The sequence below is a fragment of the Staurois parvus genome, unplaced genomic scaffold (genome assembly GCF_062004578.1).
Source record: "Staurois parvus isolate SC_StPar_1 unplaced genomic scaffold, SC_StPar_1.0 ptg000187l, whole genome shotgun sequence".
Taxonomy (NCBI): domain Eukaryota; kingdom Metazoa; phylum Chordata; class Amphibia; order Anura; family Ranidae; genus Staurois; species Staurois parvus.
Genome location: NW_028317983.1, coordinates 4441285 through 4466252, shown reverse-complemented (window position 1 = coordinate 4466252; position 24968 = coordinate 4441285). Strand labels below are relative to the sequence as shown.

The 24968-nt window shown below is 42.5% G+C and overlaps 1 protein-coding gene across 1 annotated transcript in view; it reads left to right on the top strand.

The window, feature by feature from the left end:
• NSMCE2 (NSE2 SUMO ligase component of SMC5/6 complex) overlaps positions 1–24968 on the top strand; it is a 432520-nt gene that overhangs the window by 199661 nt on the left and 207891 nt on the right. The window contains exon 4 of the mRNA XM_089677511.1: positions 23024–23177. Within this exon, the coding sequence (XP_089533637.1) occupies positions 23024–23177 (154 nt within the window). The remainder of the gene's footprint in view (positions 1–23023; positions 23178–24968) is intronic.

The window sequence follows — 24968 nt, the reverse complement described above, 5'->3', positions numbered from 1 at the left end:
CTGGTTGTTCCCAACACTCATTTGAACTGTGGAAGCTACTTGGAGGAGCTGGAAAACATTACAGGACAAGTCCAATTGAATGTGACAAACTACTACTAGCTACCCTGTGTAGTTTCTAAGGAGAGTTTCTCACCCCAGGATCATGTAATAGGAGGCTGCACACATACTCCGACAGTGTGAAATGCTTTCTGAATCTTGATAAATTGTAACACTCAGGTCAAGGGTTTGTTGAGTAGACTTTAGGTCATTTTTTTCTAGATTATAGTAGCAGTTTACCAGTTCACTTCCTTTAAAAAGCGACCTATCATGGTAGAAATATGGAAGCTGCCACTGCTGTTTTGTTTTTGAAGTTTCATGCTCTGGGGGTTGTTAGCTTTATGCTGCCATCACTACCTATTGGGCTGTAGATCTGGAAGAAACATGTTCGTATACATATCAGGAAACCTTATACGTACATTGGGTATAAAAAAAGAACCACCCCCTTTAAAATAATCACACTTTGCTGCTTTGGAGCCTGTGAAGTGGAAGGTATTTGGTACAACACAGAACCTCCCTGGATCAGGACGCGCTCCAAACTGGGTAAAAGCACCAGGAGGAAACTGGTCAGAGAGACTACCAAGAGGTGTACAGCAGCTCTGAAGCAGTGGCAGGAATTGATGACAAAGAGTGGTCATTGTGTGCATGTGACAACAATATCACAAATTCTCCACTAATGTGCCTATGGGAGGTTTGCAAGAAAAAAGCCGCCCCTCAAGAAAGGCCACATGCAGTCCCCACTGAACTTTGCCAGATCGCACCTTTGAAAATTCTGAGGCCACATGTCAAAATGTTCTGGTCAGATGAGACTAAAATTGAATGAATTGGCCTCAACTCTAAAAGATGTGTCTGTCGGAAATCCAATACAGCTCACCATCCAAATAACACCGTTCCTACAGTAATGCATGGAGGTGGTAATATCCTGTTATGGTGGTGTTCCTCTGCAGCAGGGACTGGAGCACTTGTCAGTAGGGATACACCGATACTGGTATCAGTGCCGATACTGAGTATTTACTCGTACTCGTGAAAATGCTCCCGATACTGGAAACTGATACTTTGCGATGTGATTTGCATCAATACAAAATGCAAACTGCACCGCAAAGAATAGCATGTGATTTGGACAAGAATATGATTCCTGTCCAAATTGCATGCAGTTTCCCCACTGCTCCTGTGTGAACCCAGGCATATCATAGCCTGAGTTCACACAGGAGCGGTGCGGGAAACCTCCCTGCATCAATACCATGCTGAGCGGAGATTGGCGTTTGGGGATCTATACCTGATTACAGATGCTCCATATTCTCTGTTGTAGGAGAGTTGAGAAAGTTCTATCCTTTTCTTGAAGGGATGAAAGATCTCTCCTCTTCTTGAAGGGTTGACAGTTCTGGCTAGAGGGCTTTTGATTGGTCAGCACCGTCCATGTGACCAATCAAAACTGCCTAACCCATACGGTCATCCATGTAAGAAGAGGAGAGAAAGCGGCGGGGAATTCATATGCCCAGACCTTTGAAGCAGCTTACCCTCCTCTCCTTGCAGGGATGATCGTATAGGCTAGATGGCATCTGATTGGTCAGCACCATCCATGTGATGGTGCTGACTAATCAAAAGCCCTCTAGCCCGAACTGTCATCCCTGCAAGGAGATGAGAGAAAGCGGCGGGGATTTGAAATCCCTGTTGCTTTCTCTCCTCTCTTACAGCTGAGAATATGGAGCATCTGTCACCAGGTATATATCCCCACATACCCTTCTCTCCCACTCTCTGCTGCGGAAAACCTCCCTGCACCACTGCCATGTGAACTCAGGCTATGACAAGCCTGGGTTCACACTGCCACAGTGGGGAGACCGCATGCGGTTTGGACAGAAATCGCATTCCTGATCAAAGCAAATGCTATTCTTTCCGGTGCAATTTATGTCCACACATTTTGTAATGACGCAAACCACACCGCAAAGTATCAGTACTCAGTATTGGTGAGTTCTGGACCAAAAGTATCGGTACTCGTACTCTGCGATCAAACCGGTATTGGTGCATCCCTACTTGTCAAGATAGAAGGACAAATGGATAGGGCAAAATCCCGTCCAATTCTTGAGGAAAATCTGCTGCCCTCTGCCAGAAAGTTGTCAATGGGAAGAAGGTTTACCTTCCAACATGAAAATGACCCAAAGCACACAGCAAAAATGAGCACACAGTGGGTGAAGGAGAAAAAGGTGAATGTCCTTGCATGGCCTAGTCAAAGTGCAGACGTAAAGCATAAGTTCGCTTTCTGGAAAAAAATAATAAATGCACTTTTTTTTCAGGTAAAAAAAAATGTGCATTTATTAATTTTTCATCTGCAGGAGCCTGTAAACCATTGCACCAATGATCAGCAGATTGTTGCTGCCATCAAGTCTTCTGCAGATCTGTCAGCATATCTGCTTGCTCGTATACTGACAGATCTGCAGTATGCAGCTCCCCCCTAAATACATACCTGAGTCATATTCAGCTCCAGCTATGTGCATGGGAGCAGAGGCTCTCTCTACTCTCTCCCTCCCCATTGGCTAAAACAAAGCAGCGGGAGCCATTGGTTCCTGCTGATGTCAATCACAGCCAGTGAGTAGGGAGCTGGGGCTGGGCTGAGCCATGCTTTATGTGTGTATGGACACAGAGCTGGCTCAGGAGCAAACACACACAAGTCCCTCCGTAGCAAGAGGTTTGTTATGGGGCCAATCGGCTGGGGGAGAAGCCAGAAGCATCGGCAGGGAACCTGAGAAGATGAGAGGACCAGGGCTGCTCTGTGCAAAATGATTGCACAGAGCAAGTAGGTATGACGTGTTTGCTTTTTTTAAATTTTTTAAAAAAAAATTTTAATGTTTAGAATCACTGTAGCCTCCCTGGCGGTATTCCTGAGTGTAGCTCGGGGTAAAGTTTCAGTACCACAAGCAGTAACCCCGAGCTACACTCAGGCTTACCATGCGGCGCTAGTCCGGGATCTGTTTTTCTCTTACCTTGTCCTGCGCTCCCGCGATGTCCCTCCTGCAGTGTCCCCTGTAATGTCCTCTGGCGGATGCCGGCATCTGTCTTCTGGGTTCCGTTCCCTGCGAGCATCGGGACGTACAAGGACAGAACTGGCAGGAAATTTAAAAAAAATGACAAAAAGTGACGTTCACTAAATTCACTAAAATCACATAGTAAAACATTACTGTATCAAACCATTTCACATACATTTTGTCCCGAGTGCTTTGTCCGGCGCCCTGCCTGCATTTTTACTGTTCTTTCTGCCTGGAAACTGAGAAACGCTCATGGCGTCCAAAAAGCGTTCCTTTAGGTCAAAAGCGGTTTTAGACCGGCTAGAGAACAGCGATAGTAAATCAGAACCACTTGCAGAATTGAGTGATAATGATTCGTGGGGAAATTCGTCATCAGACACTGAAAACGATTTTGCGACTTTGCTCAGCGATGTGCAAACTTGGCGCTATATTTCAAATTTCAGTGTTTTGGGTTTGATTATATTATTGAATTAAATGTATTATTATTATTATATTATTATTTTTTATGATTATTTATTAAATTATAATTTATGATTTCGTATTTCAAATTTTATCATACCCGGGATGTTTACTAGACTCTTGTTCAGACAGATTTCAATGCGTTATTCCTAAAAATTACAGGCCTACAATAAAGAAAATTCATATTTCAATGCAAGAAAATGTACACAGCAAAAATGAGCACACAGTGGGTGAAGGAGAAAAAGGTGAATGTCCTTGCATGGCCTAGTCAAAGCGCAGACTTAAAGCATAAGTTCACTTTTTAGAAAAAAATTATAAATGCACATTTTTTTGCAGGTAAACAAATGTGCATTTATTAATTTTTCATCTGCAGGAGCCTGTAAACCATTGCACAGAAATATGGACATAATCAGACCGCTAGGGAGGTTAAATGCTCACATATACAGTCCAATAGGAGCACCAAACAATTATTCAAGATTCCAAAGTTTTTAATGATAAAATTCATTCATAGTAGAAAAAAAAATCCAGCATGCTTTAGGGTCCAGATTCCCCCTTTATGTGTGCTATATTTTTGCATTTGTTTGATAAAGGGGAAAGTCTGTTTTGTCCCTGAAAAGCTTTGGATTTGTTTTCCGCTATGAGCCAATTTTATCTTTAAAACTGTGAACTCTTGAACATATGTTTGCTGTTCTCCTCGGACTGTACTGTGTGTGTATATATATATATATATATATATATATATGTAGATTCTTAACTCTGGGTTTTCCCTCATCCCCTTTTTTCAAGAGGTGTCCCCGTTTCAGTTCGAGTTCTGCAGAACCAGATCTAGGGTGCCCAGGGTTAATTTGATTGACCCATTGAAAATTTAACTCTGCCCTCACCTTCTATTGGCATGCTCAGTTTTAGCACATGAGCACACCTGATCAGGGCTGCCCCCCTGAAAATATCAAATGATATTTTAGCTAAAATGCTATGCTTTGTAGCCATGGCAGAAATTATACCCTTGTTGAACAACACCCATTCAAGTGAATAGCGCCTCTCTCTGAAGAGCGATCCAAATGCTGACTGCTCTTCAAGCACATTTGAACAAGCTCTTCTTTTTTTTAATTATTTTTTAGAATTGTAAATTTTTTTTAAAAGTTTTAGAATTTTATTTGTATTAATTAATTTTTTTTTTTGTTTTTACTGCCTTGTTGGGGAGGGGGTGGCCTTTGATGAAATAGCAGGGTTCTAAACAGACACCTGATGTCTCAGACTTGACACAGAGAAAGGAATTGAGCACACAGACTCATCAGTCCCTTACTCTGCAGCCTCAGCTACAAGGGACAGTAGCGGCTCCCTGTTCCATTTACAAATTGAAGCATAGTAAACACTGTTTACCATGCTTCAGTGATAAATGGACACAGGAGCGATTGATAGCAACTGCTCAATGTTTTCATTAATTCAATATTTAGCCATCTCCCCCCCACTCTCCATTGACCCCCCCCCCCCCCCCCCGTGTGCCCTTAGCAGCTTCTAGTAAAAAGCCAGCAGTGCTGCAGGGGAGAGTGGCGCACAAAGAGGCCCGTACAGCAGGTGGAAGGGGATGCAGATAAAACCAATTTCCCTGCAGCACAGCCAGAGTGAGAAAGCCAGCAGCGCTGCAGGGGTATCCACAAGAGTCACAAGGCAGTACAGGCCTCTTGCTCAGCAGGTGCCTAGGCACCCCCTATTGAACTAATGGGGCCTGTGCCTGGTACAGGAGGGCCGGCTGTACTGCCTTATTGGCTGCCCTGCACCTAATTGGCTCCTTGTACTGCTTCTCCCTCGTCTATTCTGAGCTCTGTTGTACAGTGCCCTGCAAGAGATAGATAAGATACCATCTTCAGTTTAGATACTTTAATTTAGAAAAACTAAATTTACTGGTGAAGTAATGATTACAAAGCTGCATTAATCTAGGTCTTTTATATCTGCCTAGAGTTCGGCTTTAATTACTGAGAGGAAAGCAAAGTCTCTAATTGGCAGTATTTGTACTATTCTATATTTAAACTCTGTCTTGAATAGTCTCATTTTGTGTTATTGTGTGAGCTTTTCCAGATCCTGTGAAATCTGTATTCGGAGAGAGATTTATGTGCATCGTCGTGTATTAATGTATGATTCATCTTTCTGCACTGTACATCCCTTGCCTCTTTCCCGGAAACGCGAAATGTCACTTCAGGGTGTTCTGTTACAATATATTCATTGCTACCTTTATTGTATTGTTTAGGAGCTTTTCGTGTAATCTGAGTTCTGCGTTTTCTTGGAAATGAAACGTGTTGCTTTCCATGTTTTTATCAAGCAATACCTGTTCAGGCAAACCTGCTCTTAGTTATTTCACAATCATTTTCTTTATTCTCTTTTATGTCTGTCTAACCTGAGAATGGATTTATACAGAGAGGTAGCACTGCTCCCCTTAAAGCTGACCTGCGGATAAACGAATGAATACACAGATGAAATACATATATTGGAGCTGTTATACCCGCCGAAGGGTTTGTGTGATACATTGATCAACCACAATATTATGACAATCCAGCATAACCCATCAAGACAGGGTCTCCACTGGGCCTCTAAAGGTATGCTCTGGTATCTGACACCAAGCCGTTAGAAGCAGATGCCTTAGGTTTGTAAGTTGCGAGGTGGGCCTCCATGGATTGGACAATCACATCCCACAGATGCTCAATTGGGTTTAGATCTGGAGAATTTGAAGTTCACACCTGAAACACGTTGTGTTTCTCAAACTATTCTTAAATTCATCAGATCAGGCCACATTCTTCCATTGGTGTCTCTGTGGTCCAGCTCTGATGTTCATACGCCCATTGTAGGCACTTTTAGTTGTGGACACAGTTCAGCATAGGCATCCTGATCTCTTTGCAGCTAGGCAGTCCCATATGCAACAAACGCAAGGCACTTTAAATTTTGAAACCTTTCTGTTGGAACCAGCATTAACTTTTTCAGCAATTTAAGCTACAGTTCTTCTATTGCAGTGGTCTCCAAAATGCGGACTGAGGGCTGGATTGTGGCCCTCTGCTTGCTTTTATGTGGTTCTTGGGACATTGTTCCTCCCTCCCCTCCCTTGACACCAATGATAGGGCATTACTCCTCCCAACGATGAGGCAGTAGTCCTCTCCCTAATACAAATGACATGGCACTATTCCTCCTACCGACATAAACAATGGGGCACTTTTCCTCCCACTGACACCAACAATGGTACACTTTTCCTCCCACTGACCCCAACTATGGAGCACTATTCCTCCCACTGACACCAACAATGGGACACTTTTCCTCCCACTGACTCCAACGATGGGGCACTATTCCTCCCACTGATGCTGGGACATTTTCTACCCCCACTGGCCACAGTCCACCCCCCACTTCAGTCTATCCTGAACTCAGCGGCCAGACTCATCCACCTTACCCTTCTCCCCATTCCCACAGGCTTGGCTAAGAGCATTGGTTCTCACTGCTATCAGTCAAACCCTATGTCATGGGGGGGTAGTCATGCTGTCTGTGTCTATAGACGTAGTCAGTGTGGCTCGAGCCTATGAGTGTGCCACCATAGCACACTAAGAAGAGGAGGAGCTAGGAGCGCTGGCGGGGGACCCAAGAAGAGGAGGTTTGGGGGCCGCTCTATGCAATTCCATTGCACAAAGCAAGTAAGTATAATGTGTGCTTTTTTGAAAAACAGTTGAGATTATAGTCACTTTAAATGGTTAGTATTTCTAGAGGAGAAATGAAGAGGCTCTATCACTTACCTTACACCCTGTTTCAGCCTGTAAGTAGAGCCTTGGCTTTATCACTTTACTCCTGTAAGGTACGCTGATAAGGCTGGAGTGCCACCAGAGTTGGTTGCAGCTTACAGACCAGTTGCAGGGCTGGAGGGAGTGTGGTGGAGCAAGACGTAAGGTAAGTATTTACTCCTTAATCCTCTCCCCCTATATTAAGTGAGCATTTAACGCACTATTTGGGGTAGGCCTTCTTATTTTCCTGAAGTTGGGCTTTAAAAAGGAACTTCTGTCCCCTTGAACTTTAGCCAAACAACCCCCACCCACCATCTTTTTTAAGTTTGGCAAATGAGCTAACGTGCCGAAAGGGGTTTTTGGGAATGCGCAGGCCTGCCAAAGTGGGTTTGCATGAATACACAATATTAGAGAATAAATGATGTATAAATGACTACAAAGCTGCGTTAATTTGGCTCTTTTATATCTGCCTGGAGGGGAAAGTAAAGTTTGTTATTGGTTGTTAGTAGTAGTATCCTGTATGCCTCCTTAGCTTCAAAGGAAGCAAACGTTCATAAAATTCTGCATCCTCTGCCTCCCATTTCTACAGTCTTGTTTGCCACTGCAAACCACCTGCTGAAAACAGAACAAGCATGCAGATCAGTATACTTACTCTGGGTCTTTGGCACCACCAGTGGTTGCAGTAATTTGGGAGGGTGGAGGGAGTTCTACATAAAAGGGATTGACTTTTGGTCAACGGGGTGGGGTTACCTTTCAATCAGCTTCTGGGATTAAGAATGCATCTATTAATGTATGATGTGTATATTCTTACCAAAGGACTATCCTGTCAGTTTTGTCTATGTGAGTTCTCTTCAGGTTCCTGTTTGTCAGGGGCAAATCTTTTGTGTGACAGCCTGGCGCCTCTGGCTGCACCCATTTGAATCCCGGTGACTTTGTGTGTTTATTAATTGGACTGACTACGTCTTCCTTCCTCTGCTAGGTAAAAGGAAGCCCACTTCGTACGAGGGGGATGATGTGCTTTTTCCTAGGTTTTCAGAAGCCAGATTGAGTCATTTGTACCTTGTACAACAAATAACAGTGCAAAAGGTAATGAGGAGGATGGCTGTTAAACCGAACAGTCACTTTTAGTCTTTAAAGTAAAGATGCCAGCTATTACTTTTATTGGCTCTGTTGCCCTCCTCTGTATACCTCTGTAGTCCAGACTCTGCCTGCTTTCCGCACCATGACCGTTTGTTGTCATAAAATTACCTGTGGTCAGGTTAGTAACTTCAAGTGTTTAAATATCCTTAACAATTAGTAAATGAGCATTAAAACTAGTCATCACTGACCACTGTAGCTACAGGCGCTTTTGACAAACATCCTCACAATTCACAACAAAAGCATTGAAGTCATTATGGTCAGCAGCCCAGCTCCCCCTCCCAGAGCTGAGATACCGCTGGGGGGCAAGAGCAGGGTGAACTTAGCTACGACTGAGCCTTTGTTGGGGGGGGCACAAGGGAGCTGAGCTATGACTGAGCCATTGTTAGGAGGGGTGAGCTGAGCTACTGCTGATGAGGTAGAAGCAGGGGCTGAGCTACTGCTGAGAGGCAGAAGCAGGGACTGAGCTACTGCAGGGACAGAGGAGCTGAGCTACTTCTGGGAGGGGTAGGAGAGGCAGGATGGGGCTGTGCTGGGTCATTGCTGAGCTGGGTAAGCTGAGCTAATGAGAGTGCAACCTTTTTTTCTGTTGTGATCCTTAAGGATGAATTGCTTCACAGAGCCTGCAACTACAGATTTGAGTGAGGGATTGTTTTATTTTTTATTTTTAGGAAGAAGCCATTGAAGTGCAGGTTCATAGGTTAGTGGTAGTAGCAGGGCTAAGTTCTCAAGTCAAGGATGTCAACTGCCTTGTAACAAAAATAAACTAAATCATAGAGGACCACCAGAAAAGGGTTTTCATGCTAATATCGGCAATATCAGACACCTCCCAATACCTGTTCATAGACAGAACCTTTAGTTTTAAGTTTTTTTAAATGGCTTACAAGTTAAAAAAAACCAAAACATTATAAACACTTTGTTACTCCTTTTTCATAAGTGCACACATTCCCTCTGTTCTCAGCTGCATAAGAGTGGGGGGAGGAGAAACAGTAGTACACTGAGCTTCCCAATGAAAGGCTGTGCAGGAGAGCAGGCTGAGTTCCCAGGAGAACTGACTACGCTGTGCTCTTATGCCTGGTGTGGTCAGTTTTTAATAGGAAAGCAGATAGACTGGCAGGAACACCAGGGATTTCACATAAAGAAAGCAATATGAAGAGAACAGGATACTTTTTCATACATGTTACAGCAGGCACATATCAGGAATATGAAATGTTGGGTTTATATATTCTTTAAAGGCCAGCTGTGGGAAATATGCAAACTTTGTTTACTTATTTATATATTCCATATATACTGCATCTTTGACCTTAAACTGTTGTTTAGGGACCACCCATATTTCAGGAGTGGATGCTAAATGTTCCTTGTTATCTAGCCCACTCTTAAAGGTAGAGCTACCATGGGGTTGAATTGGGTAGCAGGCAGGTAGATGTTATTTCTCCACTTTAATCATGGTGCAGCTGGGCCTACATAGAACTACATATTACACTAGGAGGAACCGAGTACAGGAAAGATAATGGAAAGATGTCTGAGAGACAGAGAAAAGTTGGAAAGTGGATTAGAATATGTATGTGGGAAGAAAAAGGAGCATAGGGTTTTGCGAAGTAGAGTAGAGAAATGGTCAGTGGCCAGATAAGACAGTGACAGCTGTGCAGGTCAACATATTGCAGCGGTGTAGACTGAAGACATTAACAAAGCAGCAGAGTAGGAATAGATGGTAAGGTGGAATAGCACTGAGAATAGAAAAGAGTGAGGTGCATTACAGAATATATAAAGCCTTAGTGATGAAGATCAAAAATATGGTAAAATTTCCTCAATTTAGAACAGGGGTGGGCAAACTTTTTGACTTGAGGGCCGCAATGGGTTTATATATTGGACCCGGGGGCCGGACCAAGAGTAGATGAATGATGTGTATGTGTCATCCATAGTAAGTATAGTAATATTCCCCCTTAGTAAGCATAGTAATTAATCCCCCATTTAGTAATTCATCCCCCATATAGTAATTCATCCCCCATAGTAATTCATCCCCCATATAGTAATTCATCCCCCATATAGTAATTCATCCCCCATAGTAATTCATCCCCCATAGTAATTCATCCCCCATATAGTAATTCATCCCCCATATAGTAATTCATCCCCCATAGTAATTCATCCCCCATAGTAATTCATCCCCCATATAGTAATTCATCCCCCATATAGTAATTCATCCCCCATATAGTAATTCATCCCCATAGTAATTCATCCCCCATATAGTAATTCATCCCCCATATATTAATTCATCCCCCCTATAGTAATTCATCCCCCATATAGTAATTCATTCCCCATATTAATTCATCCCTCATATAGTATTTCATCCCCCATATAGTAATTCATTCCCCATATTAATTCATCCCTCATATAGTAATTCATTCCCCATATTAATTCATCCCCCATATAGTATTTCATCCCCCACAGTACTATTCCCCCCCAAGTAGTAAGCCAAGTCCCCCCTGTGTCAATTCACTTACCTTTGCTTTGCGCGTTCCTCTCGCCGTGTTCCCGCGCCGTTCCGGTCTTCAGGGCGGACTGTGAGAGGAGCCTAGCTCCCCTCACGTTCGTCACGCTGCCCCGCCTACACACATCCTGACAGCCAATGTATCACGCTCTGCGGACCGGATTAAAAGGTCCGCCGGGCCGTAGTTTGCCCATTGCTGATTTAGAACAACAGTATTGGGCTCTTCACAATTTGCATTGCAAATCTTTGAGCTGCTTTTAGTAGTTGGACCCATACAGCTGAATTTGTTTTGTATCGTTGCTCCTCAGTTCAGTTGAGTGTCGGGAAGAGTACCTCCAGCATCTATTGTCACTGGTCAGTCTTCTCATCTCTCAGGTCAGTCATCTAATCCATTTGCAGTGGTGTCATGAATTGCATCATGGCAGATGTTGAGTGGTCAAGCACCTAATGGAAGTAGAGAAAATTTTGGGACCACGCTGCAAAGGGTGCTGACCTCCTTATACTTCTTTGTACTGCTCCTTTGCTTTGTCAGTCAACCCTGTGCGAGGTTGATTTTGGAGCTTACATATGATCCATAACATTGTAGTGATGTCACATGATCGTGTTATGGTGTGACGATAGGCCACTTGGCCGCTAGGTTACATCATTTTTCATTCATACTAGAACCTTTGTGGTATTTTGTGGTGGCTCAAATGGTATGAAGGATGTTTAAGTGGGTTGAGGAATGGGCTTTTAGGAGTATGTTACTTTGCCTGAACAACATATCGTGTTCTTCCTTTTTGAAAATAAAAATTAATTCAGTTTAAAGCCAGTTTAGGTAGAAGTCCTGAATCTTTCCAGAAGGTTGTTAGATTCTGGGAGGAAAGCAGAACTTCCGGAAGAAACACACACAATCATGGTGAAAACCTACAAGCTCCATGCAGACAGAGCCATTGGGTTTCAGTACAAGAGTGCTTTTGCTCTTCACTCTACTTCCATGTCTTTATGATTTGCACATTTTACTACATATATAGAGATTTTTTTTTTTGTTATTTTGTAATTCAAAACCAAAAAAGATATGTGCATCCTGTTGCATAAAAAATATTTTTGCATAACCTGTAAAATAAGAGATGTAAATGGTGGTACTTCCTCACTGAGCCTAGATAATAATCTTCCTCATCTGTTCTCTGACAGGCATTCTGATAAGCCCCGTATTGGTAGAAGTTTCTACCGTAAACCATAATTTCTCAATCAGTGATATGTGAACTCCAAGGGTTACTTCTGCCTACTAAAAAGAAATTTAAGTTGCCAAAAATGTTTAAGCAAGTGATATATTTATATATTCTACAGATCTGACTATTTTACCTAAAAGATAACTTTGCTCACCCTTAACCCCTGAGACCTTTGCTATTTGTCCCCTGCTCTATGCCACCTTTGCAAAAATAGTCCTGGCAGCAGGCAGCTCCTACTATGCATTTGTTCTGTATCACTCCCTTCATTCCGGAGCACAACTTCTCTGAATGGGTGGGCCTGCCATGAGTACAGACCCAGACTGAATAGGAGGAACGGCAAGTGGGATCTGGTTGTGGGTGCAAAAGCTATTTGGCTCTAAGCATGACTGCATGGTAGGGATCACAGTTGTAAGTGTATAGGTAGAGGGCATTCATTGATGGGTGTTGGGTAAAGATTTAAAGCTGCTCTCTAGTTCTCATTTGTCTTTAATTACTTTGTTTGGACCAAGCTGGTTTGTGACGGGAGTGACTTTTGGGGGTGGGGGGACCTCTGTATCATCTTCCCAAATTCCCATTATGTTTAAGGCACCCTGTGCCTGTTAAGGGGTACAGGGTGTGTATGTGAATGTCTGAGTCTTGTGTATAGTGTGTGTTCCTTTGTTCTCGGCCACATGGCTGTCCATTGTCTTTTTGCCATGTGCTACCCCCCATTGTGCTGTGTCTTCCTGTCCAGCCAACTATTATGGGATGTACTGTTTGTGTATTGGTGTGGGGGTTGGTCAATGTCCTTTGCCATGTGCTTCATCCCATTGTTCTGTGTCTTGGTGGGATGGGGAGGGGTGATGATGTATTTCCTGTTCCTGGTTGTGTTTCCCCGCCCTCTGCATATATCCTGTGTTTTGTGTTAAAATAAAGAGTTGGCTTCCTGTTTAAGAAGAGCTGGGTGCTGTCTTTTTCCTGAGGGATTTCAAGGGTGTGGTCCGTGGATGGTGTTCGGACAGGGGAAGCTGTGGTATAACGGAAAAACTCAGTGCGGTCTGGGTTCCGGTTCCGTTACATGGTTCAAACAAACTGTTTGCTTCAATCACCTACAATGGCTGGGAGCACTGAATAAACTATATGTAGCCTCAGCTACATACAGTATATAGTGATGTGATCTGGCAGTAGGACGAGAACTTCATGTCCCACTGCCGAAACAAAATTGAGTCAAGCTGAATGCTGCTCAGCCATTCACAGGGAGCTTTGTATTTCATGAATGAATGCAAAGCGTTTTTCTGATTGGCAAAGGCAGAGAGGCAGGCAGATGACGTCATGATCTCCTACATGGACTCCATATCCAATGTACCTTGCTGCCTGCAAGCAGAGATTCTCGTACTCACTCAGCCTCCAAAACTCCTGCTCTGAGCACTTCTGTAGTTCAGAAGGCAGGCTGTGTGAAATGTGTGACACAGCAGTGCTTACTCACAGGAAATAGTGACTACAAGTCACAGAATTCAAGGAAGTTAATGTGTGGGGATCTTCACAAAATACATTTACAATCTTTAACATTGTTCAAATTAATAGAAGTAGGCTAGAATAAATTGGAATACAATGTGGAAATGAATATGATTTTACATTTTGACAATAGATATTTAAATCCATCCCTGTGATGAGTGGTCTCATTGACCAGTAAAGAGGCTTAGGAGAGGGTGATCCAAGCTCTTGGCCAAAAAATCAGGTTTCTTTTAGCATATTGTTATTCCTTTAGAACAAGCAGCACTAAATGGCGGACTGCGGTCCAGACCTGGACCAAACCACTGTCCCATCCAGATCGCCATGGTCCCACCATTTAAGAGCCGCTTCTTTCCCCATCCTCCACCGCTGTCCTTCTCACAGGAAAGTGGGAGGCAGGACAGCTCTGGATGGAGAGCAGTAGCTGCTAGAGTTAACTTTTCAAGTTGGCTAGCAGGTGATTGGTTGCTAGGGCACAGTGGTTGCTAGGACACAGATTAGTCCTAGCAACCAATAAAGAAGCAGAGGACATGGCTGTGTGGGGAGTGGGGGTTATATGAAAGGGGGCCAGACGACACCATTCTGGGGGCCGATATGAAAGGAGGAAAAGGACATCACAGGGAGGGGGAGGGAAGATGTGAAAGGGGCCAGAGGACATCACTGTGAGGGAGTGTGATGTGAAAGGGGGCCAGAGGCCACCACTCTGGGGGATGATGTTTAAAGGGGGAGAGGACATCTGTCAGGGCAGGAGCCGAGGAACGGACAGGCAGGCCTAACAATGTAACACACTGGCTGACGACAACCACCACCCACAGACCGTAGTCCCTCAGGGCGCGGAGTCTAAGTCCCAGGCTGCCCTTCACCAGGGCCCCTGATGGTGGGGATGGACTTGACGCAGCCAGGAACCAGGTCGCGGCCCCCGAGACACCTCAGCTGCGGTAATGGCCGCCGCCAATGGCGTGTAGCTGGTGGAAGAAACAAAAGAGTAGTCAGACAAGCCGGGGTCAACAACAACAGGACAAAACAGTACAGGACAGCAGTCGAGAATCACAGGTCACAAGCCGGGTTCAGCAACAGAGGGTCAGATCAAAGGAGAATACAAAGAATAGTCAAGTCACAAGCCGAATCAGAATGCCAGGAGAGTCACGAGAGTCAGAACAGAGTAATAGTAACACCAAGACACAAGTGCAAAGAGCATGTGCGGGCCACAGGCTTATATGTCATCAGCCACGCCCCTCTGGGGGGTGGACCTCAGAGACCTGAAGGCATAAAAAGGACTCCCATCATGCACAGCAGAATCCAAGATGGACGCCAGCACATGGAGTAACATAACCTCAGGGAAAAGGTAGGACCTTGACAACATCGCTGGCGGGGGGGGTGAAAGGGGGCCAGAGGACACCACTGTGGGGGAGCGTAATGTGAAATGGGGCCAGAAGTCACTGCTGTGAAGGGGGAAGAGGACACCAGTTTTGGGTGGGTGGGGGGGGAGTGATGTGACATGGGCAGGGGACATCACTGGGTGGGGTGATATGAAGGGGGCAAGGGACACCACTGTGGGGGTGAAGGTGGTGATGTAAAATGTGCATGTGATGTAAAAGGGGGGGGGGGGTGATGTGATATGCAGGGGGAACTGAGAACACTGATGTATGAATGGGATTGTGATATAAGAGGAGGGGGCTGTCATTTGAGGGATCGCATAAATATGTGACCTCAGCTGGAAGAACCGTTTACTGATCGTTAATCCATGAAGTTTATTCAGTGCCTTTCCTTTAGAATTTATTGTTAAATAAGAAAACAGACCTGGCTTGCAGATCCCTGAATACATTTGCTCTGCAGTGCCATTGGCTGTTAAGCGTGCTGTGTTAGGCTCCATGTACACGGGATGTTTGGAAAACACTTCTGAACGATGGAAACTGACTGCTGGAAAACGTAGGTTAAAAAATGTCTGTTTAGCCGTGTTTGCATACCGTGTTTATGAGCGTTTGTGTTTAGAAGCGTTGTTTTAAAGATAACCTCAGGAGACCTTCCAAAATGCCCAGAATGCACTGAAAAACAGTAAAAAATTAACTATTTCAGAAATTTTGAGAGAAATAGAGAGAGCAGAAGCAGAGAGAGCAGTATTTGTTGAGATTAGCTGTCTTCTTTTTTTTTTTGTGGTGTTTGGATGTGTTCCAGCTCATTTCTGTGCAGAAATTATTGCAGCGGTGTCTAACATATTTTCTTTCATGTGAAACCTCAAAGTATGGTGTACCGGGTCCATTTGAGTACCGGGAAAACGCTTTGCATGCATTTTTCATGATGAAAAAAGGCTCTGGACAGCATCTGGAAATGGAAGAGTTAAACATTTTTTTCAAATGCAAACACTTATAAACACGGTTAGCTGCGTTTACAAGCGTTTTGCGTTTGAAATGCTGATAAAATCTACACCTGAACGCAAGTTTGGTGCGTTCAAAAAAACGACTGTAAACTCAACTGCTTGTAAACAACTGTAAACGATGATGAGTACATGGACACATAGGGAAACATTAGGGAGAGTTCAGGGGCTGCTGAAAAAAACGCAGAAAAGCTCCTGAATGTCAGTTTATCAGCTGCAGTGTACATGGAGCCTAAGAGTATAAGTTAAGTTTTTCAGAAATGAAAATCTGAACTAACACCCCACAGCCTGACCCCACCCCCACCCCCCCAGTCCCAGCTGTACTTACCTCCATGGGTGATGAGCTGTCAGTGCCCACACAGCTGGTGTGGCCGTCTGGGGATTTAAAATCCCTACTCTTCTCCTTCTTTCTGTAGGGCTTCTGGAGCAGATAGGAACCACTACACTAGCTGCAGAGGCACTGACAGCTCATCACCCATGGAGGTCAATACAACAGGGCCCAGGAAAGGGGGGGTGGGAGATATATTTTTTTTATGAAAAGGTAAACTAACTCTTTAAGAATTGTCTAGTAATTCCATTAGATTTTGTTAGTTTTAATACCCTGCAGTTATTACATCTACCTGATATTCTGTGAGTTCATGGTTAAGCTCCACCCACCGCCATTCAAAGTGAAAGTGCCCTTACTGGCAATGGAGGCAATTAACAAATTAACTTGCGAGCCACCGGAGTAAATTGTGGAGTTATAAATACTAGATCGCTGGTTTGTAAGCCCACTCTCATGTGATGTGCGTTTATCAAGAACTATTTTAACCAATAACCGCACACATCATCCCCCGGACGAAGCTACGAAATCCCTGTAGCGCTACGCGTTGGGGAGGGGCAGTGACGTCATCGCACATTCTGAAGGTGATACCGCGAGTACTGAAGGTGTGAGGACACACACCGCTTTCTTTGTTTGCTCTGCAAAGCCACAGCAGTTTGTATTTATACAAAGCGCATATGAATTGTTTTAAATGTGAGTGCATTGGGAAGCACAATTAAAGCTCTTTTATACTTGAGATAAGGCACCATATGCTATATTCTTTTCTTACATGTAAATTACGAGGAGTACAATGACAGAGGAATAAGGAGTGAATCAAAGGAGGGAGTATCCCTCACAGCCCTGCAGTTACACAGGCTTTCAGCATTACTCCAAAGATTCAATCTACATTGTGAAGGAGAGTATATCCATCTAAGCTGAACATTCACTGTTGCACATTGGGACAATTTTTGGTATACTTTATATATTTTTGTGTGACTTTTTTTTTTTTTTTTTTTTTTTTTTTTATTTTATGTTTTTATATTTTTTAATTTTTATTTTGTTAATTCATATTTTTTGGATTTGTACAATTATATGATGAATTTATTGGAGGCTTATTAATGGAGAATTTGCACAATATCTTCATGTGACACAATAATGGATTGAGAATTTATTATTCCTTTTATATGAAATTAGTCACATAATGTAATTAATCACGATTGATTTATATTTTTTATTCTTAATTTATAAGCACTTAGCACTTTTTAGTGGATCATAGAGCGCGGTTATTGGTTAAAATAGTTTTTGATAATGGCAATGGAGGCAATGCCCCTGGAAAATAGAATGGCAGTTGTCAGTCCTAATCCGTGAAGTCATGGAAAATCAGGCCACAGTGCACAGGTATATTAGAGAAGAACACGGAGCAAGTTTTGCTTGCTTTTGCAAGTTATAAAAGCCATCTTGCGATGCCTGCTTTTTTTAAAGGTTTTAAAATGGAATACAGGTTTAGAAATGAAATGTTAACAATAAACTATTATTAAGTGTCAGTGCGCACTGACTGTGTTCTGGTGTTGTCAGTGGACCTGTGCCAGGAACTTATTGTATGCTGTCATAGACTGGCAGCTGTGTTCCCCATCCCTGACTGTTCAAACACTATGTGCTTCCATTTGAGGAAAGCCATAGATGTCAGCTTGACACAACGTGTCCTGGAAATCTTTGTCTGCTTTTCATACGTAGCATAAATGCTGTTGAATAAGCGTAAGCCCATGTAATCATCGATGTAGCAGCTCTGTTCTTAATGGCGTTTTGCAAAGGCATATAGTTCTTGGTGGGGATGTAATCGGAAAACCTGAATCCGCCATGACATTAGGCAGCCGTGTTTTTATGTAATATCTACAGTGTAGAAGAGAATGGACAGCTGTACTAAACAATATGTATTATTTAAAGGATCAGATCTGTTTAATACCATACATTTTACATACAATTTTCATAGATATTTGAGAGTTAAAGGAGTCCTATGGTCACGGCATACACTTTCTTTTTCTAACATCCACATTGTACTAGCAATGCAAGCAATAGTTATTTTTGACAATCCAATATAAGCTTAATTAAAAAAACTCCTTTCATGCTGTGAATTCTGTATGCAAATAATAAAGGTGCAGCGCTATTAATAAAAGTAATGGAATATCAGCATAGACTCCACATTTGAGAGTATATCAATAATAATATATTAGATCATATTTTTTTCATCTAAAATAAAGTTTGATGTTCAATCTAGCGTCCAAACACAAAAAAAAAAAAGTGATATAGAAATTCTGCCGGGTCTCCTTTGCCAATACGGATAAGTAATCCAAACGAGATAAATGAAATGCGCACTCACCAGAAGTGCATTTAAAATACGCATGTAAGAAGTTTCCTCTTTTATCGGTTACATCTAGGTTCTCTGCACTCAGGTCAAGCTGCGCTCCCTGGTCCACTAGTCATCCATCTTGGCAAGGTTCCCTGGTTCCTCAGACATTCATGCACCTCTGGAGTCCCTTCTTAAGCTTGGTACTGTGAAAGGGTGGCGCTCATAACGAGCCCAATAAGGGACATCACATAGCGTGATACTGCATAAATGTACTTTATTTCCAGAAATCAAGGAAAAATAGAACAAAAAGTACTGACCATAAATGATTCAGGATGGCCACCTGCAGTGGCTAGATGTCCAGATGCTGTAGCCCCCCTAGACGAAAAAATATGATCTAACATATTATTATTGATATACTCTCAAATGTGGAATCTATGCTGATATTCCATTACTTTTATTAATAGCGCTGCACCTTTATTATTTGCATGTTGTCTTGGAGGGTTGTGTTGGTTACCTTTTTGGGTGTTCTAGCGGCTTGTACCAATCTTTATTACAGTAAGCGCTCGCTACTCAACCTATATCTATGCTGTGAATTCTGCCTGTCTGCTGGCTACCTCTTTCCACAACTTCCTGGTTTCCCTAGATGCTGTGCGGCTTCTGTGTTGTTTATTTTTAAATCTAAGGACTACATATCACATGGTACCTTGCTCACATGGTTTGATTCCTGTACTGACTCCGCCTTCTGAAACTCCTCCCCTCAGCACCTCATTAGTTCAGAAGGGAGATTCTGTACTGTGCTGCACAGCAGGGCCTTCTCACAGATCATAGTGAATACATGTCACTATGTGTGGGGATCTTCACAAAACAAATTTTCAAACTTCATTCAGAATAGTAGGAATAGCCTGGAAACAATTGAAACACATTGTGGAAATGAATATATGACTTTGAATTTTGACCATAGCTCTGCTTTAAACTACCCCATATTATGTTGGAAAGATAGGTGGCAAGGACCCTTGAGTTCCCAGAATCATAGTCTGTCTTTGCATTTGCCTCTGTAGTTCCCTGGGGTAGGAAGCACCTTGCAGCATGGAGCAAATTACTTCATGTACTTTGTCCCATGTGAGACAAACCACATGATAGATCTTTAAATCTGTAGATTAAAAATATATATGAAAACAAAAGGAGAGTCGTGACAATTAATCTATTAGGACTCCTTGCCATAAATACTGGGAAGTTGCAACTTTTCACTTTACAAATGAACTCCAGAACAACCTTTGTTTCATCTGTATGGAAACCTATACCTTGGCATCTGCTTCAGTGGTTAAGATAAGAAAGCACCATAGAGAAAGGTAGCAGTCTGCCAAAGAATGTAATAACGTGTTGGCATCCCTCTGACGACGTTCTCTGGGACGATACGTGTAAGGGCAGAGCCAAGTGGTGATGTCATTGCCGATTCATGCGGGAGGTGTTTGTCTTTTTGTTAGTACCTGACTTTTCTCTGATCCTGTGAATATATTGTTATTATTAATAAGGTAATTTTTGAAAATACTATACCATGAGGCTCCCTCCTTCCTTTTTATGTCCAAGTCCCCGCCTAAATTGGATACAATACTTGGGTGCAATTCGGTCATTCATTTCACTGGAAAGGATTCGGAGGCATCTTCTGTTTGGCAACATTTAAAACAATATACCACCTCCTGTTTTATAAGGTCTTAGGTTCTGGTAAGGATGTTCATGTGGTGGCAGGTGGAGCACTGAGGCTTGTGAAGGTCCTTATGATTTGCGGTTCATAGTTGGATGTATCAATTGGGAAATTTACATTACTTATTATAATACATTTGCCATTTTTTTGTGGATTATTTGTATGCACAACAGCAGAACATATTTTTTATATGAAGGAAAAATAGCAGTCTGCCAGAGAATGTAATAACGTGTTGGCATCCCTCTGACGACTTTCTCTGGGACGATACGTGTAAGGGCAGAGCCAAGTGGCGACGTCATTGCCGATTCATGCGGGAGGTGTTTGTCTTTTTGTTAGTACCTGACTTTTCTCTGATCCTGTGAGTATATTGGTATTTTTAATAAGGTAATGTTTGAAAATACTATACCATGAGGCTCCCAACTTCCTTTTTATGTCCAAGTCCCCGCCTAAATTGGATACAATACTTGGGTGCAATTCATTCATTTCACTGGAAAGGATTCCGAGGCATCTTCTGTTTGGCAACATTTAAAACAATATACCACCTCCTGTTTTATAAGGTCTTAGGTTCTGGTCAGGATGTCCATTCCATGTGGTGGTTGGTGGAGCACTGAGACTTGTGAAGGTCCTTATGATTTGTGGTTCATAGTTGGATGTATCAATTGGGAACTTTTACACTTATTATTTTACAACATATTATTTTACATTTGCCATTTGTTTGTGGATTTGTTTGTTTTATGAAGGAAAAATAGCAGTCTGCCAGAACATGTAATAATGTGTTGTAGACAATGGTTATTCAGGTGCTTGGATATTGTCACTGCAGCCCCTGGAGATATGCAAAGCCAAAGGTTGCTTCCACCTACTGAAGTCCTCTTATAAATAAAATTTCAGATATGAATTGACTGACACTTTCATGTGGTTGTATATGTTTTGATTTGAAGACCCTTAGGCTGCATTCACACTTGAGCGATTTGTAGATTGAAAGCTTCAAAAACACTCAAACTTAACTACATGCCGCCCAGCCACTATACATATACGGTGGCAGGGCAGCACTCACAGGCAAAACCACGTTTTAAAATGTGTGTTTTGTAAACAAATAGGGGGCGCGTGCGAGGCGCGCCGCCGCCCTATCTGTACCGCGGATCACCGCCGCAGATGTCAGTCGCCGGGTCACAGCCGCTCCTTAGCGGCTATGTCCCGGCGATCGGCGGCAAACAGAGAGCACAGCTGCAGTAGCTGTGCTGTCTGTCACTTCCCTGTCAGCTCGAGGATGAGCTGATCGAGAAAGAACAGTTTCTCTTTCTCGATCAGCCTTATCCCGCCCAGTACACACCCCCGCCCCCTAGTAAAACACTCCCCTCACTCCTATAACCCTTCCCTGCAAAATAAAGTTAACCCCTTCTTCCCCATTGCCATTAGTACTGTGTCAGTGGTTTTTTTTTTGCACTGATCACTGTATTAGTGTTTTTGGGGATGTCAGTACCTCCTAATGTCAGAATGTCCGCCGCAGTCCCGCTATAAGTCGCTGCCATAAGTCCCTGATCGCCGCCATAATTCGCTGATCGCCGCCATTATTAGTATAAAAAAAACCCTAAAAATCCGAGTATCTTTCCCACCATTTGTAAATGCTATGACTTTCACGTAAACCAATTAATTTACACGTATTGGGTTTTTTTTTTTAGCAAAGACATGTCGCAGAATGCATTTTGGCAGAAATTTATGACTAAATTTGATTTTTACATTTTTTTTTACTGGACATGTTTTATAGCAAAAAGTCCAAAATATTGTTTTTTTTTCCTCAAAATTGTCAGCCTTTTTTTTTTATAGCGCAAAAAATAAAAACCGCACAGGCGATCAAATACCACCGAAAGAAAGCTCAACTTGTGGGGAAAAAAAGGATGTAAATTTTATTTATGTACCATATTGCATGACCGCGCAATTGTCGTAAATTGCAGTATCTATACCATAGTTTGTAGACGCTATAACTTCCACACAAAGCAATCAATATACACTTATTGGGATTTTTTTTACCAAAAACATGGAGCAGAATACATTTTGGCCTAAATTTATAACCAACTTTGAGTTTACTATATATTTTTTATAGCTGAAAGTAAAAAATATTGTTTTTCTTCAAAATTTTTGGCCTTTTTTTTGTTTATAGCGTGAAAAATAAAAAGTGCACAGGTGATCAAATTACACCGAAAGAAAGCTCTATTTGTGTGGAAAAAGGACGTAAATTTCGTATAAGTGCAGCATTGCATGACCGCGCAATTATCAGTTGAATTAGTGCTGAGTGGTAAAAAGAGGCATGGTCATTAAATCCTCTGGAGCTCAAGTGGTTAAAAAAATCAATTCTCTATGGTGCATGTCACACCTGATCTCCCAAATAGGCACCATAGAGAACAATTTTTTTTAAGTTTGAGCGTTTTTGGAGCTTCAAGCTACAAATTGCTGAAGTGTGAATGCAGTCTAAGTCTCACAGAAATGTGACCAAAACATGCTTGGCCCAGTTGTTGGTGCCAGTGTTCTGATGACGTTGTGCAAAGGCAACCTCCTCATTACCATTAGTTTTCCGAATGTAGTCACAGATTCATTTATAATGAATCTACACTAATAGATCAGCATTATGAGTGTTTTTGCCTTTTTACTCATTTATGTCTTTTGTTCAAATTCAATTAATTTTATTTTTCTTTGTTTCCTATATGCAGTTAAAGCAAAGAGTACCAGAGGAGATTCCGAATTTGAAAGAACTTGTCCAGGAGAGGTACTCTGCCTTGCAGAGCAAGAACACTGATGAGGAGCTAAGGCAATGCGATAAATTTGTTAATTTCAAAGACCAGCTTAAAGATCTGAGAAAGCAAAGTAAGGAATCCTCCATTTTGTTTGCTTACTACTTTTTCCATCTGTCCTTGAGGCACCCTTTGGAATCTTCCATTTATCAGGGGTTCATAGATCGATCTCCCCATGATTCAAAGGTCATTATTTTGGGATTCTCCAGCGGTAGCTAAATTATAAAAATTAGCAGCTAATGAATGTTTCATACTAGTACCATCTCTGTGAGGCTTTGTGGTTGTCTACATTTGAAGCTAAAAGCCAATAGAAACAGATATGAGAATATGTGCGCTTTTGTGATGGCAACTTACAGCGATTGGCTTTTCATAGGCCAAACCTTTCTTTGAATCAGTACTGATAGGAAGCTGAGCAAGTTAAAGCGGAACTTTACCCATAACAACTTTATTAAAAATAATGCTCTTCAGCAAGAAACATACATTCCAAATTAATAATTAATACCAAAATTAGTGAGTGCTGTAAATTGCCTCCAGCATTGAGACCCTGAGCAGCAGTAAATCTTTAAGCTCTCAGCAGATTGGCCTCTAGATTTTCAGCGGTGCCAAAAAAAAAGAGAGCAACTGAGCATGTGCAGAGCAGGGTCAGACCACGTATTACTGGATATTAAACAGTATAGGCCAGGGGTGGGCAAACTTTTTGACTTGAGGGCCGCAATGGGTTCATATATTGGACCCGGGGGCCGGACCAAGAGTAGATGAATGATGTGTATGTGTCATCCATAGTAAGTATAGTAATATTCCCCCATAGTAAGCATAGTAATTCATCCCCCATAGTAATTCATCCCCCATAGTAATTCATCCCCCATATAGTAATTCATTCCCCATATAGTAATTCATCCCCCATATAGTAATTAATCCCCCATATAGTAATTAATCCCCCATAGTAATTCATCCCCCATAGTAATTCATCCCCCATATAGTAATTCATCCCCCATATAGTAATTCATCCCCCATAGTAATTCATCCCCCATATAGTAATTCATCCCCCATAGTAATTCATCCCCCATAGTAATTCATCCCCCATATAGTAATTCATCCCCCATATAGCAATTCATCCCCCATAGTAATTCATCCCCCATAGTAATTCATCCCCCATAGTAATTCATCCCCCATATAGTAATTCACCCCCCATATAGTAATTCACCCCCCATATAGTAATTCATCCCCCCTATAGTAATTCATTCCCCATATTAATTCATCCCCCATATTAATTCATCCCTCATATAGTATTTCATCCCCCACAGTACTATCCCCCCCCCCCAAGTAGTAAGCCAAGTCCCCCCTGTGTCAATTCACTTACCTTTGCTCCGCGCGTTCCTCTCGCCGTGTTCCCGCGCCGTTCCGGTCTTCAGGGCGGACTGTGAGAGGAGCCTAGCTCCCCTCACGTTCCTCACGCTGCCCCGCCTACACACATTCTGACAGCCGATGTTTGCCACGCTCCGCGGGCCGGATTAAAAGGTCCACCGGGCCGTATACGGCCCACGGGCCGTAGTTTGCCCATTGCTGGTATAGGCACTAATTTTAATGTTTTATATAACTATACCTGCAAAAGGTCCCAGAATAACGTGTCCTTGCAGGACTTAAGTTTTTGACTAATATTCCACTTTAACCAAATAATTTTTCTTTTTTATGAACAAGGTGTATGGAGCAACGATTGTGCACTTTAGTTAAAATATAGCCCTGAGTTGCATGCAGTGGACACAACTGACCTTGCCTTGTAATTTTGGTAATTCTCCTGTTAACTGTAAAAAAGGCAGTAAATGCTCACTTCTTCAGGTGCCTGTGCCACCATACACCACACCAA